General features: G+C 34.4%; 1 protein-coding gene across 6 annotated transcripts in view; it reads right to left on the bottom strand.

Moving 5' to 3' along the window:
• The window catches only part of LOC145297618 (DIS3-like exonuclease 2), a 162,488-nt gene that overhangs the window by 75,590 nt on the left and 66,751 nt on the right, over positions 1-20,147 (bottom strand). For all 6 annotated transcript variants that reach the window (XM_080143690.1, XM_080143693.1, XM_080143692.1 and 3 more), the window contains 5 exons: positions 14,641-14,741; positions 13,202-13,261; positions 9,005-9,058; positions 4,293-4,394; positions 1,744-1,979 (listed from right to left, as the gene is read on the bottom strand). In XM_080143690.1, the coding sequence (XP_079999816.1) occupies positions 1,744-1,979; positions 4,293-4,394; positions 9,005-9,058; positions 13,202-13,261; positions 14,641-14,741 (553 nt within the window). The remainder of the gene's footprint in view (positions 1-1,743; positions 1,980-4,292; positions 4,395-9,004; positions 9,059-13,201; positions 13,262-14,640; positions 14,742-20,147) is intronic.

The following is a 20,147-nucleotide window of genomic DNA, read 5'->3' as shown; positions in this document are numbered from 1 at the left end:
TTTAGGAATTCAACTTGACTAGATTCTATAAACAATAACAAGGAATTTTAGATAAATAAAAACAAATGTTTTAATAGAAAAGAATTTAAAACATAAAAAAGAAATGTGACGAAGATAGAGCATTCAATTTACATCTACGGTCACATGGAATTAATGGCATAATGAGAGAGTTTAAAAGACATATCAGTTAGTTTAGAGTTGGGAATCAGAGAGTTAGCAGACATGGTTAGTAGTCAGAGGAAGAAAGATGGTGGTGGATAGTAATGGCTCCAAGTAGAGAGAAATGTTGATAGTAAAAACCTAGGACCAGTGTTACAGCTTTCCAATGGTGGGTGGGAAGACATCCAAAATAAAGCTTCTGTAAATATCATCACGACTTCGGGTCGTGAAAATCTTCGTTTGCAGCTTTTCCGAGAATCCATCAAATCAAGATTAACCCAAGATATATTTTCCCATTGGCTAATGTAGAACGCAAGACACTGTCATTTGTCCTTTCATGTTATAATTGTTATATGTCCTGTTTAAACAATCACTAGGCTTATTCATATGGAGACGATAAACATGTCAATAAACACATCATATATACACCTCCATGTCATACAGAAGCCCCCGACAATATTATATATTCGTTAACACCTCAAGGAGAAAGCCATCCATTTCAAATAGGACAAAGTGAAGATCCGAGCACTGATGTTAAAAGGAGAGAAGGTTTCAGATGTATTAAAAGTAGGCCCCTCTTCCACAATGTACTCCAGGTCAGAAGAGAGAATCAGAGAGATCTAGATTAAAGCTTTTCGAAATGCTGCCATAAATGGTTGTTACTTCCTCCTTTCTTACTTTTCTATAATTCTGATACTTCTCAATCATTTATTGAATTTTTTGTCAGCTTTAAATCTGTGCAAAAATTCCAAAAGGTTGATCATTTATTTGTTATGAATTTTTTTTTTTTATTTATTCTGTATATGAATTTTTTTTTTCTGTACTGGTTTTCATACAGCATGGCAATTTTTTTTCAGCTTTACCCACTTTTTAATTACCACTATAGTTTGATTTCCAACAAAAGAGAATATATTTCATGTTGAATAATTACAAACTATTCATATTTCTTTTAGCAGCTTAAGTGAGAATTTTAAGATTATACAGACTACGAATTTGCTTGGCCTACTGTGTTTGATTATGCGTAGTATCAAATCAGTGGCTATTAGCAATGAAAACTACTTTCCCAAATAAAGGAAGAGTCAATAAGGCATGTGTACACATGCCTGATTGACTCTTTGATTGATGGTGTATGAAAATCAAACACATCCAGTCAGGATTGAGGATGTTGCATGGAGAGAAATGATATAAGAATGATATGATGGATGCAAAATACAAGTTTTAAAGAAAAGCTTGAGTACAGAAGGTTAAATCTGGATGGTATAGGGAGCTATATGTACAACAGGAGACTTTGATGGGATGGTCATAATGAAAAAATTCAGAGTCTTGGATTAATAGATGCAGAAGAGTTAAGGTAGCAGATTCAGCTCAAAGATAAAGCGATGGAAAATATGGGAGGAAGTGATAAGAATAGACTTGAGAGAAAGAGGGATAAAGACCTGGCCAGAGGTAGGTTACTTTAGAAATCAGATACTAAAAACTGTCCACTGCATGCCAGCATATAAAACCGAAAATGATTTCAAACTAAAGTTTAACAAAACAAATGATGCACCAACAAAAAAATATATCTTAGAAAATTCAACTTACTTTTTGATATTAGGATCAACTGCATTTAAAGTTGTTGTGTCTTTGGTTTCATTAGCAACAGAAGTCTGGGTCTTTTGCATTGAGATATTAAGTCTCTGGAATTGGTTAGAAAGGTGCGTGTCAGGACTAGACACGGATGCCTGTATATCTTGTGGTGACTGTGTCTCATGCTGAATGGTGTTGTCACAAGAGTCACAGTCAGGGTTGAAATCAGAATCAAATTCTTCTTTGTTTACCTGGAATAAGAAAAGGACGAAATAGTTGATTTGTAAGCATGATGTAACAGATGTTAAGATGCTAAGTAATAACTTAGTTGTAATATATTTTCAAAATTAAGTATAGAAATTTACTTTAATATGCCTAACAGTAGACAATGAAACCTAGGGTTTAACTTTGACAGTTTTATAACTCTCACTTCCCCTATTTTGTTCTTTAGTTTTCACATTCCATGAGCGATGTTTCTAACAAAGTCTTGAAAGGGAGAAATTATGGGGCTTAAAGAAGGTGCCCATGCTTTTTGGTAAACTAACAAAAATCATCAGTTATATTTTTTAAAATCGTTGGTAATTGCATGGAGTAATTTTCTAAAAGGGGCTAATCCTGATGATTCTATTTAAAGGCCTCCAAACTGAATAACGTACTGGCAAAATTGAAATGTATTTTTGTTACAAACAATTGTTTTTTGATAGTTAAATGTGTGGTTAAAGGTATCTCTTATACTGTTGTCAAAAAATAGACTTTCACTTTGCAAGAATTTTTTTTTAATGATCTCATATATAAACATCACCAGAGGTTAAGTATCACCGAGACATCTGGAAATGCATGAAACTGTTCCCACTCCATATTTTCATCTAAAGAGATTGGCAAATCGTTCTGTTTGTTTGTTTTTATTACACCATTTACAGTCAGCCCACATTATGGTTGGCATGAAAATCTGTGCAAATGACTCCATATAATGGCCCAGTATGAATGCATCTATATGCAAATTCAAAACTAAGTGCCTTGTATTCACAAGCATTACTCCAAGTCAGTAATGTGAACCACTCACATTAACCCAGCCCAATAAGATGATGATGGGGGTTCAATCTTCAATCAAGTCATACTAAAGATTAAAAATGATACTCAATACGTCTTTTCCAAATATTCAGCATTATAAGATGTAAGTGGACGGATCCAGAGAAAGGTTTCATTTGGTTATTTTATGGCACATCAACCCTTTTTGGGTTATTTAATGCTGAATCCTGTGTTTTTCAAAAAAGTTTTTGTTTTATGACATAAATTGAGGCTTTGTTTTTGACTTTGAAGAAGATGATCAAGTTTTGCAAAGAGAAAGAAACAAATACAATAACATCAATGTTTGATGCTGGTTGCGTCAAAACAGTCTGATCTGGCACCCAAAGCCAGAAAAAAAGAGTGGTTCCCTCCCCCACATCTTGAGGCAGCAGTCTATGAAAAGGGAGCCTTTAGATTACTTTAGACTACTTTATTTATATTTTTATGTTTCCCGTGGTATTAGATAAAGATTCGCGCCATTCATTTGGTGTCAGGTTGCTCTTGTGGTAGTCTGCTAATAGAGGTTCCAATCTAAATAATCTGTTCAGCTGAAACTGGGTCATTTTAGTGACCTTTTATCTGGCCAACAGAGGAGTCATTTTTAGTAGTCCTGGGAGGTCTATCCTCCCGGGCCTTGCACCCCCCTTTTCAGGTAGACTAAGTTTACGGCTTACTACCTGAAGCATCCAACTGGGGAACGTTAATGAGGCTGCCCAGGCAATATTTAATAGATTAGTCTGCTCCTTTTAAATCATTGGCTTGTGTCACATCTTTCTAAGATGAGAAGGAAGTAAATACTAGTAGCAATTTGTGGCAATTATGCCACCTCCTGAATCATGATGGTGTACTTTTGTAACAATTTTTGCTAATACACTTTTTGCTAACTGTACCATTGAGTTTGTCTTGATTCTTACTTGCTTGCAAGGTTACAACAATCAAAAAAATTAAAATACAAGCAAATTATTTTTTTAAAATGTTATATATATATATATATATATATAGTAATTTATAAAATATGGCGATTAAGCTACACTGAATATTCTGCGTTTCATCCACTGTAGGATTCGTCAGGCTTATGCGCGAATTCTGTGGTTGCTTCTTGTTTTTATATATGTTGAGGATTTCTAGTTAGCCAATCAGCTTTCTAGTATCCACCGCGCCCCTTCCATTGGCTGATAGGAAGGGGCACGGTGGATACTAGAAAGCTGATTGGCTAACTAGAAATCCTCAACATACATAAAAACAAGAAGCAACCACAAAATTCGCGCATAAGCCTGAAGAGTCCTAGAGTGGATGAAACACAGAATATTCAGTGTAGCTTAATCGCCATATATATTTTATAAATTACTAACTAGCTACCTACATATTGAGCACTTTTGAAGTAAATACTTAAAGTTTACGCATAAATCTATACTTTCGTATATTAAATTTATGTGAGTAAATGAAGTATATATATATATATATATATATATATATATATATATGCATAAACTTACCCTCCATTTGCTTTGGTCATCTAGAAGAACAACAACAATGTCTCCATTAAAAGCGCGATTTCTATTTTTCATGCCAGAAATGAAAACATCTGAATGGCCATCCTGCAGAGAAAAAGTGAAATTTTTTTTTAATCTTTTGATTTACACAAAAACTAAACAAAACAAACACAACTAATAAAGATACGTCCACTTAAGATAAATGAAAAATCTTATTTAAAACAACATATGAAGTGCCTTCAATAAGTTTCCAGACTTTTTTCGCATGGGCACTTTTATTGATTGTGCACACATGAATCTCTAGCCCTCTTCGAAGTAATCTCCTCCGGCTGCAATGCACTTGTTGTACCATTCCAACATATTCTGAAAAACCCCACGGAAGTCATCTTGTGTGAGCATGTCAATGACTCTTGTCAAAGCCTCTTTTGTCTCATAACGACAGCCTCTAAGGTTTTCCTTGAGTTTAGGGAACAAACAAAAGTCACAGGGAGCAAGGTCTAGACTATGGGGAGGGTGATTGATGCCAATCTTAGTCAAATAGTCTGTGACAAGGATGGAGATGGGCTGCACCCTTGGGACAAACTTTGCACAAATCTTCAGTTCTTCATGAATAATTATGTGCAAAGTTCCCACACTGACATCAAAATGGGCACTTATTGCCTCAATAGACACAGGATGATCTTTATCCATTAAATTCTTTATTTGGCCAATCAACTCTAGTATTCTGACTTCCTTACTTCTACCACACCTCTCATCATCCCTCAGACCCCCTACCTTCCTTGAATCTCTTATGCCACTCAAAAAATTGATGCTCGATTCATGCGAGATGGTCCAAAAGCAGTCTGAAGCATTCCATACATTTCTGTGACCTTTTTTTTCAAGTTTAAAACAGAATTTTATGGCATATCGTTTTTTTAAAGTGTCCTCGCATCCAGATTGCATTTTTGAAATTCACCAGCTGTGACAATCAGGCTTTAGTAGAGTGTATTCCAATTCCTACTGTAGCTGTTCATTTGAATCTGAAACCATAAAAATTGGTGAGTTATCTCATATGATGTATAGCAATAACATGCTGAATTTTCAAGAGTCTACAACAATTTTAAATGCCTGTACAAAAAAAGTCTGAAAACTTATTTAAGGCACCTCGTATCATAAAAATATTAAATTAAGCTTGGTACTTTGTAATCTATTAATATAATTGGTACTTTGTAATCTATTAATATAATTGGTACTTTGTAATCTATTAATATAATTCGTACTTTGTAATCTATTAATATAATTGGGGTAAAATTTGTGCATCTACCCATGTGATTGAATCTTAAAACCAAGCCATATTGATTTCTGATTTTTCAAATTGATTCACTTTTAGCCACCTTTTTTAGTCCTGTATTTGAGAACGCGTGTTTAGTATGAGTAATGGGCTAAATGGATGTAACTTGTTAGTTAGGAGTTATATGTGACAGAGAACCAGAGTGGTCAGGTCAGAGTAAATAACAACCTCTCAGAATCCTTCCACATTGTCAATGGCATAAAACAGGGATGTGTTCTGGCACCAATTCTTCAGCATCTTCTCCAGCATGATGCTCAAGCAGGCGACCAAAAATCTTGATGACGATGCTGTTTACATTCATTATTGCCTCAACAGTAGTTTGTTGAACCTCAAAAGGCTGCAAGCCTACACAAAGACCTTTGAGTAACTGATCCGAGACCTTTTTGCTGATGATGCTGCCCTTGTTGCTCACACCAAAAAAGTCTTGCAGCACCTCACATCCTGCTTCGCAGAGGCTGCCCAGCTCTTCGGGCTCAAGGTCAGCTTGAAAAAGACAGAAGTTCTCCACCAACCAGCTCCCCAGGTAGAGTACCGCCCTCCCCACATCACCATTGGTGAGAGTAAGCTGAAGACCGTCCACCAGTTTACCTACCTGGGGTGTACCATCACATCAGATGCCAAACTTGCCAGGGAAATAAACAGACTGCCCAAAGCAAACAGCACTTTTGGCAGATTGTACAACAGAGTCTGGAAAAGCAGACACTTTAAAAAATTGCACAAAAATCAGTATGTACAGAGCCGTAGTACTTTTCACCCTCCTGTATGGCTCTGAGTCCTGGACAATTTACCGTCACCAATTACAACTCCTCAAGCATTTTCATCACCATTCTCAACGTCCACGGGAGTGACTAGATCACCAATGTTGAGGTCATCGAGCAGGCGGAAATCACCAGCATCGAGGCCATGCTGTTGAAGTCACAGCTACGTTGGGTTGGGCACGTCTCCAGAATGGATGATCATCGCCTGCCCAAAATAGTCCTATATGGTGAACTCTCTACTGGCCGTTGTGACAAAGGGGCACCGAAGAAGAGATATAAAGACTCTCTAGAGAAGTCCTACAGTGACTGCCACATTGACCACCTCCAATGGTCTGCTCTTGCTGCTGACCATGATACCTGGCGACGTACTGTCCACCAGGCTGTCGCCTCCTTTGAGAATCTGTGGGAGAAGCGCTGCAGGAGGAAGATTCGGGAAGCCTCAGCAGCCACACCTCACATAACTTGAATGCAGCCACTGTGGTCAAACCTGCTTGTCCCACATCAGGCTAGTCAGCCACAAGCGTGCCTGCACTCGACGTGGACAACCCCCTTCATAGAATCTTTGTTTGTAAAGTACTGCCAAGAGAAGAATATGTGACCGAGCTTGCCATAACTCATTGATCAGAGTGGGCTTCTCCAACCTCCCATCTAGTCTAAGAGCTGAAGTTGAGTTTTGCAACTAAGACTTATAGCTTTGTAGTTATCAGCTGCTCAGCCACCAAGATCTTGTTCTCAAGCTTCATGAGTTGCCACTTAAGACCAACAAGTCTGTGTGTAGGAGGGGGGGGGTCTTACTCTTTTATAGATGAGCAGTTGGCTATTCTACAGCACCAGCTAACAAGGCAACAAGAGAAAGGGAAAAGGGAGAGAAGGTCTATTGTACAATCAGAAGAGTTCCATAATTAAACGGGAAGTTCCAAAACATTTTTTATATTTAATATACATAAATACTGACCCAATAGGTCATGGGTGGGATATAATATATATTTATTAGTGGTGGGATAATTGGAACCGATATCGGAATCAGAAAAATTTGTGCATATTTTCCGATGCCAAAACAATTCTTTTGTCTTTTTTATTTGATTTTGTTTAAAAAAAAATCTTTCATGGCTGGTAATAATGATAAAATGATATTTGATTTTTAATTCCCAGTAAAACTAAAATTGATGGATCATCCCCCACAAATGTATTTTTATGTGAAGGAACATATCTCCACATTTAACATGTGTTTTTACGGCAATCGGGGTAAAAATAACTCTATAGTTAAATATTTAGAAATTTATAAAGAATTGGAATTAGAAAAAATATTGGAATTGCCCCATCACTAATATTATATACCAGTTGATTGTTATACATATATACTTCAGAATAAAATTATCTATATATACACACTCAAAACAAGAGATAAAAATATTAATCTTTACAGATTTAATCTTATCTTGAGACAATGCTCAATATCTGAGATTGAGCAACAACATACGAAGGAATTTAAATGATGAAAAATAAAAAAATTTACAAAATTTACAAGATCATCAAATGTTTTAAATAAGGAATACAGTAAAAAAATTTTCCTCAACCCATATACGTAATTATCATTTCTTACACTAAAGACTGGATAAGTATGGAGGACTACTATCTGTAAGTAATATTATTTATATAAATATATTGTTATTGACTTATTAAACACAAGGATTGGGCCTCTAGAAGACTTTATAATAAGTAGTTAAACTAGACATAAAGCAACATTTCAGCCTCTGCTGTTAAATACTATATGACTAAGATTACTGTATATGACTTGCTGATTTGACAGTATATAATTTTTCTTTTTTTTTAAATAATTAATTTATACCTACAGATGCTAGTGTTTCATGCTTATAGAATTAGTGTAGAAAGTGATAATTACTGCTGGTCAGAAGATTCAAATCTAGTAACAAAGAATCTTTTACCTGACTTTGTAGGCTAGTATCTCACCTCTCTCTCTCTCTCTCATAAATTAAAAAGATAAGTTACATGGGAACGTTATCATATTATCAGGTCAATAAAGATTAAAGGAAAAGGAAATAAGGAAGAAACCTGTTTCCTATTTCTTTAATCCTTATTGATAATGGAATAAATTCCCATGTAACTTTATTACTTACTTTTCTTTTTATAACCGGTTTAGTTTAAAAAAAGACATTTCTGACATTTAATGAGAATTTTGAAAAAAGAAAAAACTGGATCCTTTTTCCAGCTTATTCACAATTCCACACATGTATGAAAAAATTAAGTTTGAAAAGAGAGAAAGAAAAATGTGTGCACATATGTGCAAAGACATAATTTCTGTCTAGTTATCAGTATCTCTTGAAGCAACACTTTACAAGCTCTTGCGGAACCCCAGTCCTATGTGCTTAGCACTTCAGGTTGTTCAATTATGTACAGCATCCTATCCCTTGCATCAATTTCATAACATGTCTGGACATCAAAGGCACTAGAGGCCGAGTAAGGCATGGCCAGAGTGCACGAGAAATGATACAACTGCAAGCAACCGGACTAATTTCAACTCCTTGGATCATATCGCATGGTGTGCAAGTGTAAGACATTGCCCGGTGTTGCCGCACCATAAATACCAAAACATAAGGATTACTTACTGGATGTGAAATATAGCATTCTTGATAATCTTTAGGATTCACACGAATCTGTCCCTAAAAGGAAAAATTTTTAAAAAGGTGAAAATTGATTGATGCTTAACTTGCAATTAAAAAAAAATTTAAAAAAAAAAAAAAAAAGAATGTATGATTTGAACATTTCACAAATAAGGCAAATGGAGTGAAAAATTTACTTTCACCATGACTAATGTTTGTGCAAATTAAAAAAAAAAAAGAAAAAAATCCAAGGTGTAATTATTTGAGAAAAGTGCGAACAAACAGAGGAACAAGAGTGAATTACTAGGTCGGGGGGGGGAGGGGGGTATTGGGAGATGATGGTGTCATAATGTGAAATTCTCCAAAAATACAAATAGTGCCATAATGATTTTCAGGCTGGTTGGTTAGTTGTTTTACGGCATATCAACCTTTTTCAGGTTATTTAGTGTTGAATCTAGTTATTTTGAGGAACGATTTTTAATGGAGTATATTTGTCTTTTAAGTCGGATTCTATTTAACCCATTGTTGGGACCCTAACAGGTACTACCACTCCGGGCCAGAGTGGACCTGGGAGCAATGGCAATTAAAGGGTGGCTCCACACTCCCCAAGGCCCGCAAGGTGGGGCCTCACCATCAGATATAGTTTTAGGTCATATCCAGGACCGATTTTCAGGCATCTGATAGTCTAGCACCTCTTAATCTGGACAAAATTACCAAAATGAACTCGACAATCTCAATGCTGCCAGATTAGTTTTTAAAAGATGGCTTTGCATGTAGCGCACCAACTTGTTTGTTTACACTTCACCTTTTGGTGATAATATAATCTAATTTATAAAACTCACTATGCCTGTCTGTCTCCATATTTTCAAATTATCTCTTCCGAAACTAAAAGTTGCAGAGCCTCAAATGATCAGATTTTTTTTTTTATGTACTATTCTTATATGGGTCTTTAGTCGGTTAAAATAGTTTTTAAGGAGTCAAAAAAAAGGTCAAAATTGAAAAAAAAATCGTTATATATTTTGTACATTCATCTTAATTTATTTCTAATCTGTTCATATGCGTGTCACGTTGGTACAGTGGTAACATCACCAGCTTTGAATGCTACAGTTTTGCTTTCTGTTTCGATTCTAGCTGATGGCACCTAAATACTTTTTTTTTTTACTTTTGAAATCACAACTATAATAATATATGAAATCTGGATAAATTAAAATATCATATTTAAGTGTATTTTATGATAGGGCAAAGCCGGGTGTATTTTATGATAGGGCAAAGCCGGGTGCACCCCCCCAAAACCCCCGCTAGTCTCAAAATAAAAAGAGGATATCTTGTTTTACTTTGATTAAAACCTAGTTATTGCTCCACAAACAAATTCAAGTAACGTCCATAGTGTTAAATATAAACAGTCTATTTCTATCAAAGTACAAAAAACGAAAATGTATTAACATTTTACAAAACTGTTGATGAGATGATTTGCAGGTTTTAACAATTTCAATGAAGGGAAATATTGGTATGAAGATTAACAATTCAAAAACATACAAAATTACATCCTTCTTGAATCCTTCTCTTACCACCAATGAAAGTGTGGCATTAAAGGAAATAACATATTCGCATATTTATAAACTAGCAGAACCCATGGAAATTCCACGGAATGAGAAATATAATTAACAAATGTTTTGATAGAGCTAAAAATTAGTTTTTTGGACAGAAAAACTAATAACACACAGTAAATATGAATTTATTAACATTTCTATGAAAATAGCGTCTATTGTATTTTAAATATAGAGCCAACCACAATGAAATAAATTAGTAAGTACTAATACTCAGAAAGTAATATTGTGTTCTACATAGTTTAATACAAATAATAAAAGTACATTCTAAGAGACAATTTTTAATTTACTCTTTCAGTCCAGCATCTCTTAGTAAACAATGTTTTTTTTTTTTTACGGTTTCTTTCAAAGTTCCATTCTTTACATAATGTCTCACTGACTTCTTTCCTTGGTGAAGAACCGCTTCACACTGAAATTATGAGTTCCTTTTTCATACCATTGCAAACAGTGGTCATATATTAGCATTACAAGTTGATTTTTTTTCTTTTTAGATAATTGTTATTTTATCAACTTGCATGAAAAGAGCTATGTAAAAGATGCTTAAAACCGTTTGAATTATGCGAATACCATCAGTAGTTCAAAAGTTATGAGAATTTTAAGTGCCAAAATTTAGGCTTTTCTTTAGAAAAAGTGGGCTAAATTACAGAACTCAACATTTCAAGAAATTCAGTAATTTTGCCATCATTTATTTATTTTTCAAGCTATTCTCATGAAACTTGGCACTCTTATGTAAAATTGTGTGCTCTTTCTGATTATGCAGTCAAATTTGATGTATCTCTTTACCATAAGCCATGAATTATAAATTTCAATTTTTTTTTTAAACTGGCGCATGGTATCATACAGTGGGGGTCTATTCATGAACAAAACTAAGTATTATAGTTGTATTTAAATATAGCTTTACTGAGAGCAGGCATTTTCCTACCTCCTCACCAAAGGAGAGCTTAATCTTGGGTGTAACCATTGAATGCCTAAAGAGCATTCATGGCCGGTATTTACTACTCCCCTCAAAGAAAAAAAAAAATTTTGAGTAAATATGAATTAATCTCAGAAATAAATCAAAGAAAATTTTTCATATAGATTTCGGATTTCTGTATAAAATGGAAATTCCCATAGTCGACCAGAACTTACACATTTTGGGACCAGTCCAATTTTCAATTTTGTAAATCCTCTCTATTTGGCCCAAAATATACCCCTATTTTCTGAGATGCAACCATAAATCGTACTCTACATGAATCCTTGATGTAGCTTTCACAGTACTAGGATACCAGGAATCCTGATAAGCAACTATATATTCACCAGCTGATGGTAATTTAAATCATTTCTATTGTATTGTTTTACTGAAAATTCAACCTATGTAAGCAAAGAAATAAAACGATAATTTTTTTATCTTGTTTCCACCTTAACATTTAAAATTACTTTTTTTAGGTTTTAGGGTATGCTGAAAGCAAATATCATATTTAAATTTTCTGCAAATAAGTAGTTTTCTGGATATTAAGCAATGTCATTTCTAATGTTATCGCTGGTGGCCATCTTGGTACGTGCGAGTGCTCAAACCTAACCCTGAGAAACTATGCGCAAACACACGTACCAAGATAGCCACGAGCAATAACATAAGAAATGACATTGCTTAATATCCGGAAACCTATTTATTTTCGGAAAATTTAAATGCGTTATTTGTTTTCAGCATACCCGAAAACCTTAAGAGGTAGTCATTTTAAAGAAAAATGTTAAGGTGGAAACAAAGTAAAAATTTACAAAAGTCATCACAATGAAATTCTTTATCAAACCGCTTAATTATTATTATTTAGATATCTTCAGTTTAAGAAAAACGGGTTTGTTTTACAGATTCAAAAAAATGGTCTTGACAAGGAGTTAAAAATGAATTCAAGTTTCACAATATATTTTATTTAATTGTTAGGTGAAAGCACAGAATAGTTAACAAAACACCCTTCCTTCCCCATGTTAAGAATGGGTTTCTAAACAATAATATTATTTCAGCATTGTAGCATAAGTGCACAAGTACCTTTTATTTGTTATATATTTGTTTGTTTTTGTTTTTTTACCACTAAAAAACAAACGCATGTACTTAGTACATTTTGTTGTTTTTTTAACGCTTTTAGTGCATGTGTACTACAAGCGTTAAAAACAACAAAATAGTATTGTTTGGAAATCAAATTTGAAAAACTTGATAATTTTTTACATTGACAAACCCAGAATAAAAAAAATGAAACTATTTTCTGCTTTCATTTTGAAAGCAGAAAAACAGTTTAGTTTTTTTTGTTTTTTTTATGATAGTCGAAAACAAGGCTACATAAAAGGGAGGTCATTCTCATATTCTTGTCCAGAGTTGCCAGATTGGCCTTTTTAAAGTTAAATTTTGCAAAGTTAGTTTTTTTTTAAGCAGTTTGGCCTTCAAAAATTATATTTAGTGTTTTTCAAAGCATAACGTACAAACTATGGAAGGAATAAGCAGAATATAATATAGATATTTGAAAACGAACCGACATCAAAACGTCACTCATATTCTTGTCTAGGGTTGCCAGATTGGCCTTTTTTAATGAATATCATATAGATAGAAGACAATATTAATACTTACAACAATAAGATTAGGATTCTGGAAGGTTTGCTGGTCGACCGGCCAATAATCTTCAAATGGCTATAAAAAAAAAAAAAAAAAAAATCAAAGCAATTTTGTAACAGATTGAAGAACAAAAATTTTAAGAAAAAAAAAAAAAAGTATAAAAAACAAAAGAATTAAAATTTGAATACATAATCCAATATGTATTGTTATAACAAACAGAAATGTCTTTCGTGACACAGGAAAGATGCCAACAAGGTTCTAAAACCAAGCAACTTTTGGTCAGAATGCGACAAAACCATGTGGTACCCCACTCGACAACGATCGCCAACCTCAACGTGGTGTCCCATGAATTTCCTCCCCTTCATCTTCTTTTCATTCTAGCCATGTCATCGTCTTTTACACATTGGCAACTGCCGAGAAAATGAACTGGCTCACAACTATAAAAATAAAATAAAAAGAAACAAAAGACTGCGACACTTAGATGTTGCACTCTGGGTGTGTGTGTGACACCATCGACTCTACAAACTAAGGTCACCATCTACGTCTTGGTGTTGTGCATCTCTGACATCATCGACCTTCTAAGATAAAATCCATGTCGTAATCGTTTGTCGAGGCTATGTTCATTAGTTGGTTCAATACGATTGAGCAGTCAGAAGGAAGAAACTACTAGAATAGAAAGCTTTCTCAACAGTGAAGAAGTGAAATTTGGCTGTTTGTTGGGAGTATGTATGTCAAGGGAGCACAAAGTGCTGAGTTTATCAAAACACATTCCATTAAAGTGCTTGTAAAACAAACGCATTCTACCAACATCTCCATGCACCAATACGCAAGTTATCCTGTCATCTTTTTCATTTTTCTTCTAACTGGGGATGGGTCATCCTACCAAATGCCGGACATAACTTGTTATCTTGTATATTTCTACCACAAGATTTTTTTAAGATTCTAACCATCCTTTTAAGTGCAGTGTGTGTGTGTATGATCAGCTAAAAGTAAAAAAACTACAAAACAAAGATCCATAACCTTGGTATATTCTTAATCAGTATTGCCCAGAAAGATATCTACAATTTTAAAAGTTTTCATTCAGACGGCGTCTCGGCATTAAATGACTCCAAAGTGGTTGATATGCCGTAAAACAGAACAAACAAACAAACAAACATTCAGACTGCAAGGGGGGGGGGGAGTAAACCGGTTTAGTTTTTCAGTCATTTTAAAGGAAAGTAATTTTTTTTTTCTCAGCATTAATTCCCTTGTGTTGACTCATTCGTCAAAGAAATTTAGATAAAGAAGAGTTGTCTGTGTGTATGTCTGTATGTCTTGCCTGAAAGGAATGGGCTGAGCAGAGGAAAAAGAGGAAATTAGGGAGAGAAAAATAGAGAGGCAGAAGTTTCAATAGAAAGATGTTGCATTATTACATAAGGTAGCCTTGTTAGTAGAAAGGTAAAAGCGAAACTCACCAAACAGCTTTCATTGCCGTTTTGTTTGCTGTTGTTGTTTTTTGAATTCGGATTCTGATGGGGACCTTTCTTCACGGGACTAGGATTCTGAAAACAATGACCTGAAAGAATTTGAGAACAAAAAGAAAATTATAATATCTGTGCTTGGGACAATGCCGGGTATATTCTGATGTGACAATATTGTCAGATTGAAAAACTACAAATTTATTAAATACAGTGAGAATGCAAATAAAGTGGGTTCCCAAGAATGGAGATATTCAATCAACAGGTGTGAGCTAGGACTCTGCTAAAATTGTTTGCAACTGGGGCCATCGAGGTTAGTTGACAGGGTGATGGACGAAGCTGTTGAAAGATATTTTTTAGGGCAGACATCTCTTGTGTTTAAGAGAAGAGAAAGGTTATTAATTTAGAATTCTCTCTGATTTAGAAAAGAGAAAAAAAAAAAAAAAAAAAAAAGGTTATTAATTTATAATTCCTGTGTGCGAAGGGGAGGAGCAAGCCACAGAGATCATCAATATAAGCAAAGAAAAAAATGCAAGTTAGTGATTTTATTTCTTCTCACCTAAGGAATCCAAATCATTCTGAAATAGCTCTTGAGAATTTGAAGTCGCTGTCGAATGCTAAAATCGTTCACAACTCGAGAACTTAAAAACCAAAAAGCTAATTAAAAAACAGATACAAAGCACACGCATTTTTCTTTCCCCAACTTAATATTGTAATATTTATTCAATGAATTTTATTAAAAAAAAAAAAAAAAAAAAAAAAAAAGTTGAATTGTTATTTTTCTTGCTTAAAAATTGACCTCTACTTCTCAGTTATACAATTCTGATGACCAAAGTCAGAAGATTATAGTCATGATTTAGAAAATGTGAAGTGAGAGATGATCTTGTGGTCTTCATCAAGGTGGTAACCGAACCCAGGAATAGTTAGTCAGATACATCACCAAAAAGAGGAGAAATAAGATTAAAAAAAAAAAAATCAAAAAAAAATCAGTCATATTGTTGCTTGTCACCATATACACTTTTCATCTGTACAGAAATGTTTCAGATAGATGTGTATATATACAGTGTTACCCATTAAATTATGCTTTTTTTTAAATAATAGATAGATGATGTGTACTTATACAGTGTTACCTAGAAGTGTTAACATTCAATTTTATTTATTTTTTTTTTTTAGAATATGCTTTATTTAAAAAAAATAAAAAATAAAATAAAATTTGAATTTTAAAAGTTAAATTTTGTCATTAAATTAAACGGATTTTCTTTTGAAGTCATTTCTTTATTTGAGGCAAAGATATTTTAAAGGGTCAATTTCTTCCTGACAATAACCCAGTGAGGTGAGGACCAATGCCTTTATCACGGCACCATCTCTACATAATTGTCAACCAAATCTGGTCTAATGGTAAAAACAGCAAGTTGGTGATACTAATCAAACAAAATAGTGAAAAATCAACCAAATTACTGATGTTTATAATTTTTTTTTTTTTTTTTTTTAAATAGTCAAATATTCCACACATATAAATTAATAACAAATCACTTTCTTCTCAAATTACTTTCCTCATGGGACTCTTTAAATAAGACAAATTTTGCCAGATAAACACAAACTTTAAATTAATCTTATTTTCACACAGGACTTTAATCTTCAAAACTCATTAATTCAACGAAAGACTTTCACCTAACATTTTAATCATAATTACTTTGAAAGAACTTTCAACAATTGGACTTTTGTGTAATCACCTTGTTTTTGTTAAAAAATAGATGCGGTGCATTTTAATCAGAAGGAGTAGTTTTGTTTCATTCCTTTTGATTATTTTGTTTGGGGCAAAGAAATTTAATTTTCCTTAAACTTCTGAACCCCTACAAGATCCACTTGATTTCTACTGATGTTCTAAAAATTTTGTTAATCTAATTTGATTTTATGCCTGGCCATAAAGCTGTTTGATGAGTTTCTCTTTTACTTTTCTACGAACAAGACTACCTCACGTAACGCCACTGTTGTTGTATTTATTTTGCAAAAAATGCAAGAACTTCATTAGTAAGAAGAAATCACACAAACATTTGTAAAAATATTCCTTGGTCTCGGAATTAAATTATGTTAAAAAAATACTTTCTGTTTATTAACAATGGTAAGAAAAGTAAAAATAAAACAGAAGATTAGTACAATCCATTAATAAACAATAGAGAATATTCCCATAGTATTATTTAAACCATAGCTGAAGAGAGAAAGAGGGAGCAATATACCACAGTGAAAAACTAATTTGCAGGTTTTTTTTTCTGATTTAACATAATTTGCAAACTTATGCGCCCTGCCAACTGATTGGTCAGTGCAGCCGAATCACTTTGGCACCGGGCATTGATCCGCTTATAGTAAATAGTTTGTTAACTGCTACATCACCCCCTGCTTAGGCGAAAAGCCAATGAAGAAAAATAAAAAGGTAGCAGTCTTTAGAAAAATACAGAACACAAGGCAACGTAACGTCTGGAAGTTTATGTTGCCAAAGAAAGAATACAGGGTGACCAAAAAAAAACAAAAGCTAAATGGAGGCCATCTAAAACATGCTGTAGAATGAAGAAAAAAAGGCCAAAGAACCTAGTGTTTTGATGTGATGTTTTGAATATAATAAACTAGTTATGACCGAAGTTTCATTTCATTCAGACAAAACACTAAGAAACGGGGTCTAATTAGAGTTGGGGCCCGTTTTTTTGGGGGGGGGGTCACCCTGTATATAAAGGGGTAATGAGAATAGAAATTTCCAGCTATTTTTTTTTTTTTTTTTTTTTTTTTTTAAATAAACCGAATTTACAAGGGGTTTAAATATACAAAGTTTTGCATGATTTTTTGGGCCAATGTACACGGTGGGCACTAGGTGTAGTAGTGACATAGTTGTCATTTTCAGTATTCACTTCAGGTGTACGCTGTGTGAATGTAGGTGGGATATGTGTGTCTTGTGTTTCTGACTCCAGATCAGAAGGTTGCGTGTTCATATCACGTCGGGGTCACCATTTTATAGGAGGGAAATGTTGTGCATTTCTCTCCTAATAATTGCTTAAATAAACAAGGCCAAACGACATCGCTTTTAACAAAACAATAATAAAGGGTTTATTTAGAAAAGGCGAAATTGTATCTCAGACTGAAGAGAAAGAAAGAAAGTGTAAATGTGTTTGTAGGTGTCGTCTGCCATCATATTGCAGTCGTCAACAAGTAGCAGTGGGAGGGGTGAGCGAGAGAGGTCTGTATAGGTCGCTTGCTGGCGTCTCTGGCAATTTCAACTGAGATCCCAAAGGGCTAAAAATAGTCCTTAAGGGGACAGCTCAAATCAATGCGCCCTGCCAACCGATTGGTCAGTGTGGCCAAATCACTTTGGCACCGGGCATTAATCCGCTTATAGTAAATAGTTTGTTAACTGCTACAAACTAACTTCCTGATTAAAACAATCTTGAACAGTTCTCAATAGGTAATCCAACGGTTTACATTTTTTTTTTTTTAGCAGTACATAGTTATGGAGGCAAGTGAGAAAATGCTGACTATAAGGTTTACATAATCTTAATCTATTGAATAAAGGGCAGTTGTCTGTGTATATGTATATCCAGCTAAAAGTCAAAACCTACAAAACAAACACCCACAAATTTGGTATATTCTTGATCAGCACTGCTCCGGATAATAGTAATTGAAATTAAAAGAAAAATGATTCATTCATTCATTAGGAGTAAAGCTAGCTAGGTCAGACCAAGTTTTGTTAGGAGTTGGAGGGTTTCTGCAATTTTCAATGTTCTTATGGACTAATTTGAAAAGAAAATTAAGCCTCTTTTCTTGAGGAATACAGTTGTCTGTGTATGTCCAAACAGATGAATGAGCTGAGCAGAGGAGAAAGGCAGGAGAGAGAGAGTGAGGAAAACATGAGAGGGGGAAAAGAGAAAGATAGAGAGACTGGGGCAAAAGATGTAAGCTCTATTACATAATCAAGTCACCTGAATTGATTTTTTCAATAAAAGTTTTAAAATTGTTAAGTGTTGAGACATTATGTTGAACAAAGATGACGGTATCAATCAAATCAGGGAAGAATCAATGCAGTCACGATCTCGAGTGTTGAGTAATTCTAAATAACAAAGATGGCGACAAAGAATCAATGTAGTCCGGTTCAGTCGTTTCAAGACGGAGACTGACTTGCATCCAAAATTCAATATTTTTATAATAAGGTCGGAGGCTTTTCATTGGTTGATTGTCCTAACACGTAGTTATAAATAAGATCGTCAAAATCATTGGGGTCATACCCTCATTATAAATCAAAATCATTTTAACAAAAATAAAGCTGTAATGCTGTTTTCTTTAGGGCATTAATTTTATCATTTCACCCTGTACTATTTTTAAAAGCAATTGTAAGGTCTATAGTGTTCATGGTAAAAGTTCAAATCAAATGTTTTATGCATGGGTAAATCTAATAAAAATATTTAAATATGATTCTTTGGTCAGTGATAAAATATACAGAAATCTTTGTATTTATCGAAATTCATATATTTTTGGTATAATTGTTGTGGGTAATTACCTCCCTTCCAACGCAGGAAGATGTGACGCAAGGTCGGCAAAATTAAGCCAGTGCTCTGAAAGGAGAAGCACTCTGGCCTATTTAAAATTGCCTGAGTGGCCCATCAGCATTCCCCAGTCAGGGCACCTCGCAGTAAGCAATAAACTTACTACACCTAGAAGACAGGAAGAAAGGCCTGGGAGGATGGAGCTACTAGGACTGCCCAGAATGCCTCAACCCAACAAATAAAAAGTCACTGAAATGCCCCTGTTTGCGCTGGACTGATTATTGAGATTGAAACCTAGCTGGTATGTATCACCAATCTCTACCGAACACCAATTGAATGGGACAAGCCAGTACAAATATGAGTATGTGAATATATGGGAGATGTCATTTATACCAAGGGATCGAGATAATAAAGCAAACAGAAAGCAAAGTCACCATAATTTGTATTAGTTAATCACCCTTGACAGTCAGAATTGTCAGTTATTTTTTATTTTTTTTTTATTAACTTATTTGATAGAACTGCTTTTTGTGGAGTTAACCTTGCGATGCTGATCACTAATGTAATAAAGAGTAAGCCGACAGAGGTTAAACAGATTTTCTAGTGCAGACGAGATCAAGGGATCAAACCAAATCAAACTGGTTGACTTAGGCTTAAAACTGGAACAAGCTTGACAAGAACAAGTGTTGAGTGCATAAGAACGTGTTAGTAACATAGGGATCTATATCTCTCCTCTACCCTTAAAACATATAGAAACACACATGATACATTTTCAGTCAGTCCAAGTTAGAATTTAGTTTGAGACCGACAGACACAGTTGTCAGTTATTCTGCAAGACTTCTCGTGGAAGTGGTGAGAGGTAGCGATGTATGGCAGATGAATTGATAGAGAAATTCCCACTGTCCTAAGGATAGGCAGAGAACGTGAAATAAAGTTCCAATTGTCCTGAGAAATGAGACTTGTGTTGTTCTTATGAGCTTT

This window comes from Euprymna scolopes, chromosome 18 (assembly GCF_053919585.1).
Source record: "Euprymna scolopes isolate OS-2025 chromosome 18, ASM5391958v1, whole genome shotgun sequence".
Taxonomy (NCBI): Eukaryota; Metazoa; Mollusca; class Cephalopoda; order Sepiida; family Sepiolidae; genus Euprymna; species Euprymna scolopes.
The sequence above is the reverse complement of the archived record's forward strand: the minus strand, read 5'-3'. Positions and strand labels throughout refer to the sequence as shown.